Consider the following 17,921-nt stretch of genomic DNA (forward strand, 5'->3'; position numbering starts at 1 on the left):
CAGGTCGTGTATTAGAAAATTCCCTCAGCTTCTGTATGTCTGGAAAGGTCTTTATTCCTCCTTCATATCTAAAGGATATCTTTGCTGGATATATTATTCTTGGCTCATGATTTCTCTCTTTCAATAGTTTGAATATTTGGTTCCACTCCCTCCTGGCTTGTAGAGTTTCTGCTGAAAAATCTGATGATAATCTAATGGGCTTTCCTTTGTATGTTACCGTCTTCTTTTCCCTGGCTGCCTTGAGGATTCTTTCTTTGTCGTTGATTTTAGACAGCTTCAATACAATGTGCGTTGGAGAAGGCCTGTTGGGATTGAGGTAACTAGGTGTTCTGTTTGCTTCTTGAATTCGAGGGTCCAGTTCTGTCCACAAATTTGGGAAGTTCTCATCGACAATTTGTTTGAATATATTCTCTGTTCCCTTCTCTCTTTCTTCTCCTTCTGGTATGCCCATTATTCTTATATTGCTCTTTCTGATGGAGTCAGAAAGTTCTTGTAGAGTTCTTTCATTTCTTTTAAGTCTCAAGTCTCTTTCTTCTTCAATTTGTGTCATTTCCAGGTTTCTATCTTCGATGTCACTGATTCTTTGCTCCATCTGGTCAACTCTACTACCTAAGCTGGTTATTTCATTCTTAATTTCTTCTATTGAGTTCTTAATCTCCAGAAATTCTATTTGGTTCTGTTTTAAGATTTCAATCTCTTTCGTAAAATGCTCATGCTGTTCTTTGATTGAGTTTCTGAGTTCCTTTAACTGCCTATCTGTGTTTTCTTGTATCTGGTTGAGTTTTTTCAGAACTGCAATCTTGAATTCTCTGTCATTTAAGTCACATATTTCTGTATCTTTAAGTGCCTTCTCTGGAGATTTTTCACTTTCTTTCTGAGCTATCCTGTTGCCTTGGTTATTCATGGTGATTACTGGTTTACTATTTCTCTTCCTAGACATCTACAGGAGTGACTTCTGCAACAGGTTGATAGAAAGCGGTCTTTCTTTTGTTTGCCAGTACTTGTTGGTAGAATGTTTTATTATTTCTCCAACTGCAACTTATTTTTCTTCTCCCACACAGTAATGCTATGTTTTCTCTGCACTATTCCAACTTCTCACGCAAAGGGGGGATTCCCTGGGAGACGGGCTTCTCCTCTGTTAATAGTTCGTCTAGGTCACAAGGCGCAGTGTCCCGGTGGGTATGCGGAGAGCTTTTGATGTTCAAAAGCTCTTCCAGCTGCTGATTCAGAGCCCGTATATTTCAGCAGTTCTGTTTACTCCTGCAGGGATCCGCCCAGATAGGTGGGGTCAGGGGCGGGGTGAGTTGTGAGAGGTGGCCCAGAGCAATGGCGGCGACCACCACCACAGCCGGTCCTGCTTCCACAGGTCTCTCCCCTTTGCTGGAACTAGTTGGGCTGTGAATTTATGTTTGCGGTCCACAGATCTCAAAACAGCAAATTTTCTGTTGTTTTGATCTGACACTGCTACTGTTTCGCTTCTAGCACCGGGCAGGTGGGGGCGGGGCGAGCTCTGGGAGGGTAGGGAGGGGGCGGCTAGTCTCAGTGCCTAAGGCTCCGTTCTCTGCTCGGCAGTGTGGGCTTAAACCACCGTTTTCAGCCTTTTTCCCTCAGTCTTTTCTCCGAGGTCTCTGCCGTGAGCGTTGGGTTCAGCCGTGGTATATGCTGTCCCCTCAGCCCTGTGGAGCCCTGGCGGAGCCCTAGCAGTCCGAGTTCTTCCCTCTCCCGCAGCTGCGGTAGTTCCGGGAAGCAGCGAGCTCGGAGCACTGAGCTAGGTTAGCGTCCTGCGCCCGCGCGGCTCCGTCTCCGCGCGCTTCTCCCTTTCCTCCTCCTCCCTCCACTCGCGCGAATCTCCCACCTGTAGGTGATTTCAGTCGGTAGTGGGCCTCTTCATGTTGCCTGTCTGCTGTGCAGGGAGTCCTTTGTGGAGTTTTTGTTGTTCGATTCTTTGTAAATTCCGGGGGAGCTTTACAGAGGCTCACCTCACGCCGCCATTTTTCCGGAAGTCCAGCTTCATCATTTTGCCATAGCAAACCTGATCCTTTTTCATTATTCCTTGGTTTGATGAGTGGTACATAATGTAAGCAAAACACCTTATCATGCTAGACTCACTTTCTCCTTTACTTCTCCAACATTGTCAGTCATTAAATTCTATTGATTTTATTTCTTAATCTCAGGAATCCATTTCCTTTCTGGTACCAAGATTTTTGTTTTGATTCTTATAATTACTGATTTGGCTTATGATGGTCTCTTATAAACTATTTCCCTCTTACTTTCAACCCCCATTATATATCAACATTGCCCTAAATCATGTTTCTAAAATACAAAGGTAACAACATGTCACTGCCTTTCTTTCAAAGACTCTCAGTTGTCTTCCAGAAATTCCTAAACACTTTAGCATATTGGGCAAGACTCTTCATGACCTGGCTAATGCTTCCTTTTTAGCCTCAACTCTCACCATTCCTTCACACTTTTCATATGATCCTTTCATATCAAACTATTGATACCTGCAGAACCTGTAATTTGCTCTAGTTCTCACCCTCTGCTCTTACTGTTGCTGTTTCCTATGCCATGATTATTTCCACTTCTCATTCTTCTCGCCAGATTTTTCTCTTCATTAATACTCAGTTTAGAGGCTTTCTTCTTTTGAAAGCCTCTGGCCTCAGATTGAGTTAGCCACCCCTCTTTTGTACTCCATAGCATCCTGGAGTATAACCTCCCTCTAATGGAGCTCATCTCACATTATATTAACCATTGGTTGTCTTATAAGTCACTGCTTGTAGTACAGGGACTGTGTCTTCATTATCTTTACGTTAGGAGGCATTCAAACTGTTTGAGAATTAAGGCAAAAATACATAAAAGATTGCAAAATAATGATTATAGTTGATTGTCAAAGAGTTATTTATTTATTTATTTATTTAGTTAGTTAGTTAGTTAGTTAGTTAGTTTTAGGTGTACAAAACAATGCAATAGTTAGATTTCACCCCTCACAAAGTGTGTCAAAGGGTCTTCACCTCTTTGGAGGATTTATAGTATCATTTGACTTGTGTAAATTTTTAGATTTATTTTTTATAACAATAAAGTGACTAAAACAAGGAAACTTTCTATGTAGCGATTAATATAGTTTGATTAAAATGTTTTATTAGATATTTGATATGTAGAGAGGAACATGTATAATTATATGCAGACTGTGACCCAGTTTGAATTTAAGTGTATATACTTTTACTTAGACTTTTATTTGCATCTTTTGTTTACTGGATCCTTTTTGTCTTCTCTGAGTGGGGTATAGATGGCTGTTATTGGACAGAGAATAATAAGTGAACAGAGTTTTAGAGGAAAGAGAAGAGAGGGTATGAACATTGGTATGAGAATTTATCCTTGAGGATGTCATAGGGGAAAGTTTCCCTCTTGTGGCAGAAAGAAAGAAGTGATGAGGAAAAATATAGTTTGGGGTAGGGGTTGAAAAGGAGTCATTTTGCCAGTTGGTGGGTACCTAACAAAACTGTATCCTGCCTTGTCCCATGAAAGAAGCAGCAGCACTTCCATCAATAGCACAGATTGGGTGTTCTGTTGCTACACATTGACTGAAGAGATGGCCCTTTCTTTTTTTAATTGTAGTGAAATACACATAACAAATGTACCATCTTAATTATTTCTAGATGTGTTGTTCAGTAGTGTTAGGTTCATTTACAGTGTTGTGCAGCCAATCTCCAGAACTCTTTTCATTTTGCAAAACTGAAACTATACCGATTAAATAACTTCCCATTCCCACTTACCCCAGCCCCTGGCATCTACTCTTCTACTTTCTGTCTCTGTCAATCTGATACTCTTCTATACCTCATATAAGTGCAATCATACAGTATTTTGTCTATTTGTGACTAACTTATTTCACTTAACATAATGTCCTCAGGGTTCTTCCATATGTAGCTTACATCAGAATGCCCTTCCTTATAAGGCTGAATATTTCACTGTATGTATATATATTTTGTTTACCCATTTACCTGTTGATGGACTTTGCCTACTGTGAATAATGCTACTATGAACATGGGTGTTCAAATATCTTTTCAAGACCTTGTTTTCAATTCTTTTGGGCATATACCCAGAAGTGGAATTGTTGGATCATATGGTAGTTCGCTTTCTTTTTTCTTTTTTCCCTCTTCTTCCACCTCCTCCCCCCAACTCCAGTTCAAGCCGTTGTTTCTCAGTCTAGTTGTGTAGGACACAGCTCTCTGGCCCATGCTGGTATTATGAGCCTGGCTGAAGTAGTTGGTCACCAGTGGTGGGTTGGCCGCTCACAGCAGCTCACGGCAGCTCTCGCTGGCTGCCGACCACTCAAATGCTGGCCACCGGCCGCTCATGGCAGCACATGGTAGCCCATGGCAGCACACAGCAGCCTATGGCAGCACACAGCAGCTCACGGCTGCTCACGCTGGCTGCCGGCCACTCACGCTGGTGCTTTTTATTTTTATTTTTTTATTTTTTATTTATTTTTTTAATTGGGGAATATTGGGGAACAGTGTGTTTCTCCAGGGTCCATTGGCTCCAAGTTGTCCTTCAATCTAGTTGTGGAGGGCTTAGCTCAGCTCCAAGTCCAGTCACCGTTTTCAATCTTAGTTGCAGGGAGCGCAGCCCACCACCCCATGTGGGAATTGAACTGGCAACCTTGTTAAGAGCTCGCGCTCAACCAACTGAGCCATCTGGTCACCCTTCTGGCAGCTTGTTGTCTTCAATCTAGTTGTGGAGGGCGCAGCTTACTGGTCCATATGGGAAATGAACCAGCAACCCTGTTGCTCAGAGCTCGCTCTTTAACCAACTGAGTCATCCGGCTGCCCTGGTAATTTGCTTTTTAATTTTTTGAGGAACCACCATACTGTTTTTCATAGCAGCTGCACCATTTAACATTCCCACCAATAGTGCAAATCCACATTTTCACCAATGTTGTTATTTTCAGGGTGTTTTGTTTTGTTTTGTTTTTATAGTAACTCTCCTAAATGGGTGTGAGAGGATATCTCATTGTGTTGTTTTTTAACTTATTGGGGTTTCAAGTGTACAATTCTATAATGCATCATCTATATATTGTATGTGTGTTCATCACCCAAAGTCAGATCTCCTTCTGTCACCATATATTTGATCCCCTTTACCCTTTTCTATTTCTACTTCCCCCCTTTTCCTCTGGGGGGAAACTGTTTTCTGTGTCTATGAGTACTTTTTGTTTGTTTGTTTGTCTTATTTGTTTGTTGTTTTCAGTTTTATGTCTCACATATGAGTGAACTTGTATGGTTCTCGATTTTTTTCTGTCTGACTTATTTCGCTTAGCATGATAATCTCAAGATCCCTCCATGTTGTCGCAAATGGCAATATTTCGTCTTTTCTTATGGTTGAGTAATACTCTATTGTGTTTATGTACCACATTTTCTTTATCTAGTCATCTATCGAGGGATACTTTGGTGATTTCCATGTCTTGGCCACTGTGAATAATGCTGCAATGAACATAAGGGTATATATATCTTTACGGATAAATGTTTTCGGATTTTTTTGGTATATACCCAGGAGAGGGATTGCTGGGTTGTATGGTAATTCTATTCTTAATTTTTTGAGGAACCTCCATACTGTTTTCCATACTAACTGTACCAATTCACATTCCCTCCAGCAGTATATGAGTGTTCCTAATTCCCCACACCTCTCCAACGCTTGTCATTATTTGTCTTGTTGATAATAACCATTCTAACAGGTGTGAGGTGATATCTCATTGTGGTTTTAATTTGTATTTCCCTAATAGCTAGTGAAGTTGAGCATTTTTTCATGTATGTGTTGGCTGTTTATGTGTTCTGGGGGAAGTGTCTGTTCAGATCCTCTGCTCATTTTTTAATTGTATTTTTAAAATTTTTAAAAAAGATTTTTTGTAAAAAATATAGCTAACATATATCATTATGTCAGATTCATGTGTACATTATTGTTGTTCAACATTTATATATCTAAAGAAGTGATCACCATTATGTCCAGCAACCATCTGACACTGTACCATGCTATCACAATATTATTGACTATATTCTCTGTGCTCTACGTTACATCCCTATGACTTATTTGTTTTATACCTGGAAATTTGAACCTCTTATTCCTCTTTCCCCCATTTTAATTTTTCAATTACGGTTAACATTCAATATTATTTTGTATTAATTTCAGGTGTACAGCATAGTGGTTAGATATTTATAAAATTCAAGAAGTGATCCCCCTGAGTAATTTAGTACTTACCTGGCACTATACATAGTGATTACCATATTATTGACTATATTTCTTGTACTTTACTTTACATCCCATGACTATTTTGTAACTACCAATTTGTACTTCTTAATCCCTTCCCCCTTTTCAACCTGCCCCTCAACTCCCCTTCCATCTATTACCCTGATAAATCTAGTACCTGTCTGACATCATACATAGTTATTACAATATTGTTGACTATATTCCTTATGCTACACCTACATCCCCATGACTACTTTGTAACAACCAATTTGTACTTCTTAATGCCTTCCTGTTTTTCACCCACCTTCTCAACCTCCTTCCAATTTGGCAACCATCAAAATGTCCTCTGTGTCTACAGGGGTGTTTCTGTTTTGTTTGTTTGTTCATTTTGTTCTTTAGATTTCACATATAAGTAAAATCACATTGCATTTCTCTGTCTGTCATACTTCATTCAGCTCAATATCCTCCAGGTTTATCCATGTTGTTGCAGATGGGAAGAACCCATTTTCTTCCATGATCGAGCAATATTCCATTGTATATATATACCGCCTACTCTTTATCCATTCATCCATGTACGGACACCCAGGCTCCATCCACATCTTTGCTATTGTAAATAATACTGCAATGAACATATGGCTGCACACATCCCCTCAAAGACCCGAGCACCCATCTCTCATCTTCTCCCTTTCCTCCTCCCTTCTTCACTCCAATTCACCCACCTTCAGATGTTTTGATATGCAGATCTCTCAGATGTGTTTGTGTGTTGCACAGGGACTCCTTTGTTGGACTATACATGTTCAACTTATTATAACTTCAAGGGGAGAGATTAAGGGGGACCCCTCATGCTACCATATTTCTGATGTCACTTGGGATTGTTTTCCTAATTTTCTGACAGTTCATTATTGGTTTATAAAAACACAACTGATTTCTGAATATTAATTTTGTATCCTACTACTTTACTGAATTCGTTTATCAGTTCTGACAGTTTTTTGGTGGAATCTTTGGAGTTCTCTATATATAGTATCATGTCATCTGCAAACACTGACAGTTTTACTTCTCCTTCCCAGTTTGGATTCCTTTTATTTCTTTTTCTTCTCTGGTTGCTGTTGCTAGGACTTCCAATACTATGTTGAATAGAAGTGGTGAAAGTTGGCATCCTTGTCTTGTTCTTGATCTTAAGGAGAATGCTTTTAGCTTTTCCCAATGAGTGAGATGTTAGCTGTGGGTTTGTCATATATGGTCTTTATCATGTTGAGATATGTTCCCTCTATTCCCACTTTGCTGAGAGTTTTTATCATAAATGGATGCTGGATTTTGTCAAATGCTTCTTTGGCATCTATTGAGATGATCATATGATTTTTATTTTTCATTTTGTTTACGTGGTATATAACGTTAATTGATTTGTGGGTATTGAACCAACCTTCCAGGAATAAATCCCACTTGATTATGGTGTATGATCTTTTTAATGTATTGCTGAATTTGGTTTGCTAATATTTTTTTAGCCTTTTTAAAAATTAAATTTATTAAGGTGACAATGGTTTGTAAAATTGCATAGGTTTAAAGTGTACAATTCTATAATACATCATCTATATATCACATTGTATGCTCACCACCCAGAGTCAGTTCTCTTTCCATCACCATATATTTGACCCCCTTTACCCTCTTCTACCATGAGTAGTTACCCTCCCCCCTCAACCCACTGGTAACCACTAAACTGTTGTCTGTATCTATGAGTTTGTTTTCCTTTGTCTTGTTTGGTTGTTGCTTTTAGTTTTATATCCCACGTATGAGTGAAGTTATATGGTTCTCAGCTTTTCCTGTCTGATTTATTTTGCTTAGCATAATAATCTCAAGATCTATCCGTGTTGTTGCAAATGGTATAATTTCATCTTTTCTTATGGCAGAGTAGTATTCCATTATGTATATAAACCACATCTTTATCCAATAATCTTTCAAAGAACACTTTGGTTGTTTCCATATCTTGGCCACCATAAATAATGCTGCCGTGAACATTGGAGTACATATATCTTTATGGATAAAAGTTTTCAGATTTTTTGGGTAGATCCCCAGGAGAGGGATTGCTGGCTTGCATGGTTTGCTAATGTTTTGTTGAGGATTTTTGCAGCTGTTCATCGGGGATATAGGCCTATAATTTTCTTTTTTTGTAATGTCTTTCTCTCATTTTGGAATCAGCATAGTGGTGGCCTCATAAAATGAGATTGGCTGCTTTCCCTCCTGGTGAATTTTTTGGAACAGTTTGAGAAAGATCGGTGTAAATTCTTTTTGAATGTTTGGTAAAATTTACCTGTGTTTATTGGGAGATTTTTTAATTACTGATTTGATTTTGTTCGTAGTAATTGGTTTTTAAATTTTCTGTTTCTTCTTGATTCAGTCTTGGATGACTGTATGTTTCTAGGAATTTACTCATTTCTTCCAGATTGCTCAGTTTGTTTGCATGTATTGTTTGTAATATTTTCTAATAATCTTTTGTATTTCTGTGGTTTCAGTAGTCACTTCTCTTTCATTTCTGATTTTATTTATTTGGGTTCTTTTTTTTCTTGATGAGTCTGGATAAAAGTTTATCAATTTTGTTTACCTTTTCAAAGAACCAGCTCTTGGTTTCATTGATCTTTTGTATTGTTTTTTAGATTCTATTTCGTTTGTTTCTGCTCTGATCTTTATTATTTCCTTTCTTCTACTCATTTTTGACTTTGTTGTTCTTTTTCTAGTTTCTTTAGGTGTAAGGTTAGATGTTTATTTGAGATTTTTCTTTTTTCTAAGGTAGGCCTGTATGGCTGAGTTTCCCTCTCAGGAATGCTTTCACTGTGTCTCATAGATTTTGGGTCATTGAGTTTTTATTTTCTTTTGTCTCAAGGTATCTTTGATTTCTTCCTTGATCTCATTGTTGATCCATTCATTATTTAGTAGTATGTTATTTAGTCTGTATGTGTTTGTGTGTTCTTCAATTTTTTTTCTTTCAATTGATTTCTTGTTTTATACCATTGTGGTCAGAGAAGATGCTTTAAATGATTTTGGTACTATTAAATTTATTGAGACTTGTTTTGTGTTCCAATATTTTGGAAAATATTTCATGTGTACTTGAAAAGAATGTATATTCTGCTGCTTTGGGGTGAAATGCTCTAAAAATGTGAATTAAATCCATCTGGTCTAGTGTGTCCTTAAGGCCACTGTTTTCTTTTTGATTGATTTTCTGTCTGGAAGATCTGTCCATTAGTGTTAATGGGGTGTTAAAGTTTCCTACTATGAATTGTATTACTGTTAATCTCTCCGTTTTATCAGTCAATATTTGCTTTGTATATTTAGGTGCTTCCTACATTGGGTACATAAATGTTTATAAGGATCGTATCCTCTTGTTGGATCCCTTTATCTTTATGTAATGTCCCTCTTTGTCTCTTATTATAGCCTTTCTTTTTAAGTCTATTTTGCCTGGTATAAGTATTTTTATCCCAGTTTTTTTGTTTATTTCCATTCACATGAAATATCTTTTTCCATCCATTTACTATCAGTCTGTCTACATCTTCCAAAATGAAGTGGATCTCTTTTAGTCAGCATATGTATGGGTCTTGTTTTCTTATCCATTCAACCCTCCTATGTCTTTTGATTGGAGCATTTAATCTTTACATTGAAAGTAATTATTGAGAGATATGTAGCTATTGCCATTTTATTATTCATAATTTTGATCTTAAAGAAGTCCCTCTAACATTCCTTGTAATACTGATTTGGTGGTGATGAACTCCTTTAGCTTTTTCTTGTCTGCTAAGCTTTTTCTCTGTCCTTCAATTTTAAATGATAGCCTTATTGGGTAAAGTACCCTTGGTTGTAGGTCCCTGCTTTTCATCACGTTAAATATTTCTTGCCAATACCTTCTGGCCTGCAAAGATTCTGTTGAGAAATCAGCTGACAATCTTATGGGAGCTCCCATATAAGTTACTAGTTGCCTTTCTCTTGCTGCTTTTAGGATTCTCTCTTTGCCTTTAAACTTTGCCATTTTAATTATAATGTGTCTTGGTGTGGGCCTCTGTGGCTTCATATTGTTTGGGACTCTTGGCACTTCTGGATTTGTATGTCTGTTTCCTTCACCAGGTTAGGGAAGTTTTCAGTTACTATTTCTTCAAATACGTTCTCAATTCTTTGCTTCTTCTCTTCTCCTTCTGATACCCCTATGATGCAAATGTTGTTACACTTGATGTCCCAGAGACCTCTTAAACCATTCTAATTTTTCTTGATTTTATTTTTTTTTTCTGTTCTGATTGTTTTCTGATCTTCCAAATCACTGATTTAATCCTCTGCTTCATCTAGTGTGCTGGTGATTCCTTCTGGTACATTCTTCATTTCAGTTATTATATTCTTCATTTTTCATTGTTCTTTTTTATAGTTTCTACATCCTTTTTTATGTTTGCTATTTCTTTGTTGAACTTCTCATTTAGTTCATCTGTTCTTCCCCTAAGTTCATTGAGAATCCTTATAACCATTGTTGGAACACTTACCTGGTATGATGCTTGCCTCTATTTTATTTAGTTATTTTTTTAGAGTTTGGAGAACCTGTGTTTTAATGTACATGGTCATTGTTGCATGTTCTGTAAATATCAGTGAGTATAGCATAGGGAATAGAGTCAATGGAATTGTAATAACTATATACGATGTCAGAGGGGTAGTAAATTGGGGAAGAGGGGTGTAAATATCTAACTATTACATTGTTTTGTACACCTGAAACTAATTAAAAAAAACAAAAACAATGAGTGATAGTATTGTTTTGTGTTTTATTTCAAATTAAAAAAATCTAATGCTGCCTTTAAATTGTATACATAAAAAAATCTTTATTGTTTGACAGGGTGGTGTTGGTATCCAATTACACACAAACCTTGAATATTTTACAAGAAGTATGCAAGTGGCATGGATATGCTTATACAAGACTTGATGGACAAACACCTATCTCTCAAAGGCAGCAAATTGTTGATTGCTTCAATAGTAAATACTCTACTGATTTTATTTTCTTGTTAAGTTCAAAAGCTGGTGGTGTGGGACTTAACCTTGTTGGAGGATCTCACTTAATTCTCTATGACATTGATTGGAATCCAGCCACTGATATTCAGGTAGGACTATTATGCGTTAAATAAATACTATAGAATGCCTACTGGTGATATAAAGATGAGATGATGTATGATAGCCGCTGCATATTGAGCGCTTATTTTGCCTTAGGCACTTTGCTAAGTGCTTTCCATCTATTTAGTCTTTATAATAACCCTACAAGTGTAGATATGATTCCATTTTGCAGATGAAGTTATGAACGCTTGTTCTAGGTCACATTGCTTGTAAGAGGTAGAACCGGTATTGAAACACAAGCCTATATTTCTGTCGGTTGTAATTCATTTCACAGTTTGGTCTTCATGATGAGTATGACCATCAGGGGAAGATAATAAAATATAGATTCTGTGATCAATGTTTGTGCAGGGTACAGTAAAGATAAAAATCAGCTTATTTAGGAAAATGTTTCAGAAGAAGACTTTGATTTTCTTCATAATACAGTCCATCTTCATGTATTTTTCAGATTTCTTTCTATAGATTTGTATCTGTGTTGGTATCTGTGTTAAGGGACCCCAAGACAACCCTCAGGTTCAGTGATTCACTAGAAAGACTCACAGAACCTAGGAAAATAGCTATATTAACACTTACGGTTTAGTACAGTGAAAGGATGTAGATGCAAATCAGTAAAGGTAAAAGGCACATAGGGCAGAGTCCAGAAGGGACCAGGCATAAGCTCTCATCTGTTCACTCTTACTAGAGTTATATGGATAATACATAATTCTCCCAGCATCGATGAGTGACAACACATATGGAATAATGTCAATCAGAAAAGTTCACTTGCATCTTGGCGTCCAGAGTTCTTGATGGAGGTCGATCATGCAGTCATAGAGTACCCAAATTCCTGACCTTACTTTCTCAGTCTCCAGCCCCACCAGAGATCAAACTGATACTACAGGTTTAAATCCCCCACTTAAATCACATTGTTAGCATAAACTGTCTGGTGTGGCTCAAGTCCCCAGGTGAACGAAGATGCTCTTATCAAATAGATTATTCCACGGACTTAGAGGCTATCTCCCAGGAGGTGTTTGGAAAGCCAGACTTTTCTTTGTAATGTGCTGGGTTTAAACATCAACTCTTTACAGTATCATTGATAAATCCTGAAATCACTAGGATCTACCTAGAACCTGAACTGATTACAGGTATCCTAGGGATTCCTCAGGGGTGACTTTGAACTGGGAATAAACCCTCCATTCCCATGCTATATCATATCATATCATATTATATCATATATCATGTCATATATCATATCATATCATATCATATCATATCATATCATATATATTATTCTAAGACCCAGTCTTATATTACTTTTTGCCCCAAAAGACAAATTAGAGCTGATGGTCCGGCTAGGTCTTATTTTCAGAGAAACATAGTAGTTCTTTGCATTCTGCTGTCCAAACTTGCTATCCCATTCTTTGATGCAAATAGACCTTTTCTTTCACTGTTGCTTGGCACCGCTGCAGTTATTTTACAGTATCACAGTAGTGTTCATCCTTTTCACTTTCTAAGAAAAAAAAATGAAGTAGAGAATGCTTTGGTATGCCTTAGCTTTGTTTTTTGAAGCTATAAGTAAAATCTAGAATTCCTAATCTGAAATGTGTTCATGCAAATTGCTTATGTGGAGTGGGCTTTTTCTACTGTACTGTCAGAATTCTCATTTATTTTCTAAGGCAATGTCTCGAGTGTGGAGAGATGGTCAGAAACATCCTGTACATATTTACAGACTCCTTACCACAGGTAATAACCCTTCAGTGTGAAAAAAACACATATGCTTTTTTGAATAATTAAAAAATTGTAAATTAAATAAATTTAAAAAATTTTTGTTAATGTGTATTTTAATATGAAGAATATTGTTCTTTTCTTGTCGTGCTAAACATGTTTTACCCTGTTACATGTCTGTTATTGTTATTTTTTTCACATTTTTAAAATTAGTTTCAGCTGTACAAAACAATGTAATAGACATTTATACCCCTCACAAAGTGATGACCCCCCCCCCCCAATTTTCTACCCCTCTGGCATCATATATAGCTGTTACAATTCCACTGACTCCATTCCCTATGCTGTACTCCACATCCTATGACTATGTATATATACTAATATTAAATTATAGTTGACATTCATTATTATTCAGCTTCAGGTGTACACTACAGAGGTCAGGCTTCTACACTGTCCATGAAGTGTACTCCCTAATAAGACAAGTGTCCATTGGATACCCTACAAAATCTTTATAACATTATTGATTATATCCCCCAAACTGTCTTTCATATCCCTGTGGCAATCTTGTGGCTACCAATTTGTGCTTTCTTTTTTCTTCATTATTATTATTATTATTTTTATTGTTAGTTTCAAGTGTACAAAACAATGTATTAGTAATAGTTAGACATTTATACCCCTCACAAAGTGATAACCCACCACCCCCAATCTACTACCCCTCTGACATCGTATATAGTTGTTACACTTCCACTGACTCTATCCCTTATGCTGTACTCCACATCCTGTGATTATATATATATATATATATATATATATATATATATATATATTAAATTATAGTTGACATTCATTATTATTCTGCTGCAGCTTCAGGTGTACACTGCAGTGGTGAGGCACCTACACCATCCATGAAATAGTCTCCCTAATAAAACAAGTGTCCATCAAACACTGTACAAAATCTTTATAACATTATTGATTATATTCCCCAAACTGTCTTTTGTATCCCCATGCCAATCTTGTGGTTACCAAATCCCCTCACCTTCTCCCTCATCCCCATCCCCCATTCCCATCTAGCACCCCTCAGTTTTTCCTCTATATCTCTGAGACTGTTTCTGATTAGTTTGTTCATTTATTCTATTCTTGAGATTCCACATATAAGTGAGATCATATGGTATTTGTCTTTCTCCGTCTAACTTATTTCACTTAGCATAACGTTCTCGAGGTCCATCCATATCGTTGCAAATGGTAAGATTTCATCTTTTTTATGGCTGCGTAACACTCCATTGTATAAATGTACCACAGTGTCTTAATCCAGTCGTCTACCGATGGGCATTTCAGTTGTTTCCATGTCTTGGCTATTGTGAATAGCGCTGCAATAAACATAGGGGTGCATAATTTTTTCGAATTAGCGTTTTGGATTTCTTTGGATAGATATTTAAGAGTGGAATTGCTGGTTCATAAGGTAGCTCCATTTCCAGTTTTGTGTTACCTCCATACTGCTTTCCATAGTGGCTGCACCAACCTGCAGTCCCACCAACAGTGCACAAGGGTTCCCTTTTCTCCACATCTGCGCCAGCACTCATTGTTTGTTGATTTATTGATGCTAGCCATTCTGACCAGAGTGAGGTGGTATTTCATTGTGGTTTTTATTTGCATTTCTCTAATGATTAGTGAGGTTGAGCATTTTTTCATATGTCTGTTGGCCATCTGTATGTCCTCTTTAGAAAAATGTCTCTTCATGTCCTCTGCCCGTTTTTTAATTTGATTGTTTGTTTTTTGGTGTTGAGTTGGATGAGTTTTTTTTTACAAATTTTGGATATTAACCCCTTATCAGATTTATCATTGACAAATATTTTCTCCCATTCAGTAGGTTGCTTTTTGTTTTATTGATGGTTTCTTTTGCTGTGAAAAAGCTTTTTAGTTTGATGTAATCCCATATGTTTATTTTTTCTCTTACTTCCCTTGCCCGAGGGGATATATCAATAAAAATGTTACTAAGGGTAATGTCTGCAAATTTACTCCCTATATTTTCTTCTAGGAGTTTTATGGTTTCAGGTCTTCTATTTAAGTCTTCAATCCATTTTGAATTTATTTTTATATGTGGTGTAAGGAGGTGGTCCAGCTTCATATTTTTGCATGTGTCTGTCCTGATTTCCCAGCACCATTTATTTATTGAATAGACTGTCTTTACCCCGATGTAAATTCTTGCTTTCATTGTCGTAGATTAAATGACTATATAGTTATGGATTCATTTCTGGGCTCTCTATTCTGTTCCATTGATCTATGTGTCTGTTTTTATGGATGTACCATGCTGAGTTGATTACTTTAGCCTTGTAATATGATTTGATGTCAGGTATCATGATACCTTCCACTTTGTTCTTATTTCTCAAGATTGCTGTGGCTATTTGGTTCCATATAAATTTTAGGATTATATGTTCTATTTCAGTGAAAAATGTCATTGGTAGTTTGATAATTATTGCATTGAATCTATATATTGCCTTGCGCATTGTGGACATTTTAACTTTATTAATTCTTCCTATCCATGAGCATGGTGTTTCCATTTATTTGTATCTTCTTTAATTTCTCTCTTCAATGTCTTTAATTTTCTGAGTACAGATCTTTTACTTCTTTGGCTAAATTTATTCCTAAATTTTACAGTTTTTTAAGCAATTGTAAATGGGACTGTTGTCTTACTTTCTCCTTCCAATAGTTTATTATTGGTGTATACAAATGGAACTGATTTCTGAATATTAATTTTGTATCCTGCTACTTTACTAAATTATCAGTTCTAATAGTTTTTTGGTGGAATCTTTGTGGTTCTCTATACATAGTAGCGAACATGTCTGTTATTCTAATGAATGTTTTCTCTTCAGGTACAATAGAAGAAAAGATCTATCAAAGGCAGATCAGTAAGCAGGGTCTTTCTGGGGCAGTTGTAGACCTCACCAGGACATCTGAACATATTCAGTTTTCAGTAGAGGAACTTAAAAATTTGTTCACATTACATGAAAATTCACATTGCGTTACTCATGACCTGCTTGACTGCGAATGTACAGGAGAACAAGATCATCCAGGTTTGTTGTATTTTGATTCTGTTACAATGGTAAAGTTAATTTGTCTTTCTTCAGCAGTTGAAAATATTTAAATACAGAATAAAATATTTACCATTTGTATATGTTAGTGGTTATTTTTTTTCCCCCCCTCACATCGTAGAGCAATTGCCAGATGTCTATTTGGGAAAATATTAATTATAACTTATTAGTTCTCTCAATGTAGCATCTTATTTCTGAATCAGTTTTGAGAAATTTAACTTATTTGGGAAAATCTTTCAAATCCTGATATGATGGCTTCAGAATTACAATAATCTTTTTAGTATTTATTTCTAGTTCACAAAAAAACATACACTTGACAGAATAATCCTACTCTGTTTATTTTATGTAGAACTTAATCATAATAGGGTCATATTTTCTGAGGCAGTTAGTAAGGGCCACCATAGTTCTCAGTACTTGATGAACTGCTAGTGCTGCTTAAGTGAAGCTAAAAATATCAGCCCCCTATCGTTAACATCATTTAAATAGAAACTGGATCACCAGTAGGCCTTCAGTGAGCAATGTTCAGTAGTTGGAAATTACTTGATAAATTATATTGCGTTGGTTTAAGAAGTTAGACTGCACAAGACTGACATGGAAGAATTTATGTTTCATATAAATCAATATTTGATTCTGTCTTGTATGTTTTCTAATTTAATAATTTCTGCTCATTTTATTTTCTGTTCCTTTTTCCTTGTATTTACTCTAATATTTTTTCTTATTTTTCAAATTGAATGCTTAGCTTAATGATTTTTAGTCTTTTACGAAATGAGTATTTAGTGCTGTAAATTTTCCTCTAAGCTGAATCTCATAATTTTGATACGCAGTCTTTTTATTATTCAGTTCTAAATATTTTGAATTTTCCATTATGATTTCTTCTTTGACTCATGAATTATTTCAAAGTGTTTTAAAATGTATTTTAGTTTTTGTTGTTGAATTCTGCCTACTGCATTGTAGTCTGAAATATGGTGTGCATGATATTGATTCTTTGATAGCTATAGAGACTTAATGTTTGGCTTGGTATGTGGTCACTTTGTAAATGTTTCTTTTGTACATGAAAACCATGTGTATTCTCTTAATTACTTAGTTTAGAGTTCTGCTGTATTAGTCAAATTTTCTATTTCCAAATCAATTTTGTCTTATTTCATAGATTTAAAAATTTACTGTTTTATGTCATAAAATGGTAACATATTTCCATAGCTCAACTATTTAATAATATAAAATGTATATGGTGAGAAAACGTTTCCTCTCACAATATTCTTATCTGCCTAATTTCTAGCCCTTCTACCCCATTGGAAACTGAGGAAACACACGTAGCCTAGGAAATTGACAACCCCCTCCAGGGTACAACGTGAGGTGCTTCACTGATTACACAAATACAAGTCACTGTATTCAGTGCCTACAGCTGGAGAAAAACAAGAACCAGTTTTTTAATCTAGGCTGATTTCTGTTACTGGGACCTGACCTTTAGCTAATTATAATGTCATTATAATCTCATTTACATTTCAGTAACTAGACTCCCATCATGCATCTTACACCATGACAGTTCCTGAGGAACCAAATAAGAAAAAGCGGGGAGGAGATGAATAAACCATCTCAATGGGTGGTCACCAGTTCTTCTTTGGGAGGGATAAATACCCCTGATTGTGACTTCCTCCACTCCATACGTTTTCTGAATTCACCTGCACTTTCCTCTCAAGTATGTACTTTCATTTTCAACAAATCACTTTCACTTTCCCACATTTGTCTCACTGTTGAATTCTTTCTTTGGTGGAG

At 36.4% G+C, this 17,921-nt stretch overlaps 1 protein-coding gene across 8 annotated transcripts in view; it reads left to right on the forward strand.

The window, feature by feature from the left end:
- The window catches only part of RAD54B (RAD54 homolog B), a 250,288-nt gene that overhangs the window by 106,404 nt on the left and 125,963 nt on the right, over positions 1-17,921 (forward strand). For 5 of the 8 annotated variants that reach the window (XM_088799052.1, XM_019713370.3, XM_019713372.3 and 2 more), the window contains 3 exons: positions 11,090-11,351; positions 13,014-13,080; positions 15,930-16,130. In XM_088799052.1, coding sequence (XP_088655178.1) covers positions 11,090-11,351; positions 13,014-13,080; positions 15,930-16,130 — 530 coding nt within the window. Of the gene's footprint in view, positions 1-11,089; positions 11,352-13,013; positions 13,081-14,263; positions 14,302-15,929; positions 16,131-17,654; positions 17,845-17,921 lie in introns of those variants that run through there. The other 3 variants (XR_002135967.3, XM_019713375.3, XM_019713373.3) reach the window with 3 other exon arrangements.

This window comes from Rhinolophus sinicus, chromosome 6, assembly GCF_057876585.1.
Source record: "Rhinolophus sinicus isolate RSI-liver-muscle chromosome 6, RSI-T2T, whole genome shotgun sequence".
Lineage (NCBI taxonomy): Eukaryota > Metazoa > Chordata > Mammalia > Chiroptera > Rhinolophidae > Rhinolophus > Rhinolophus sinicus.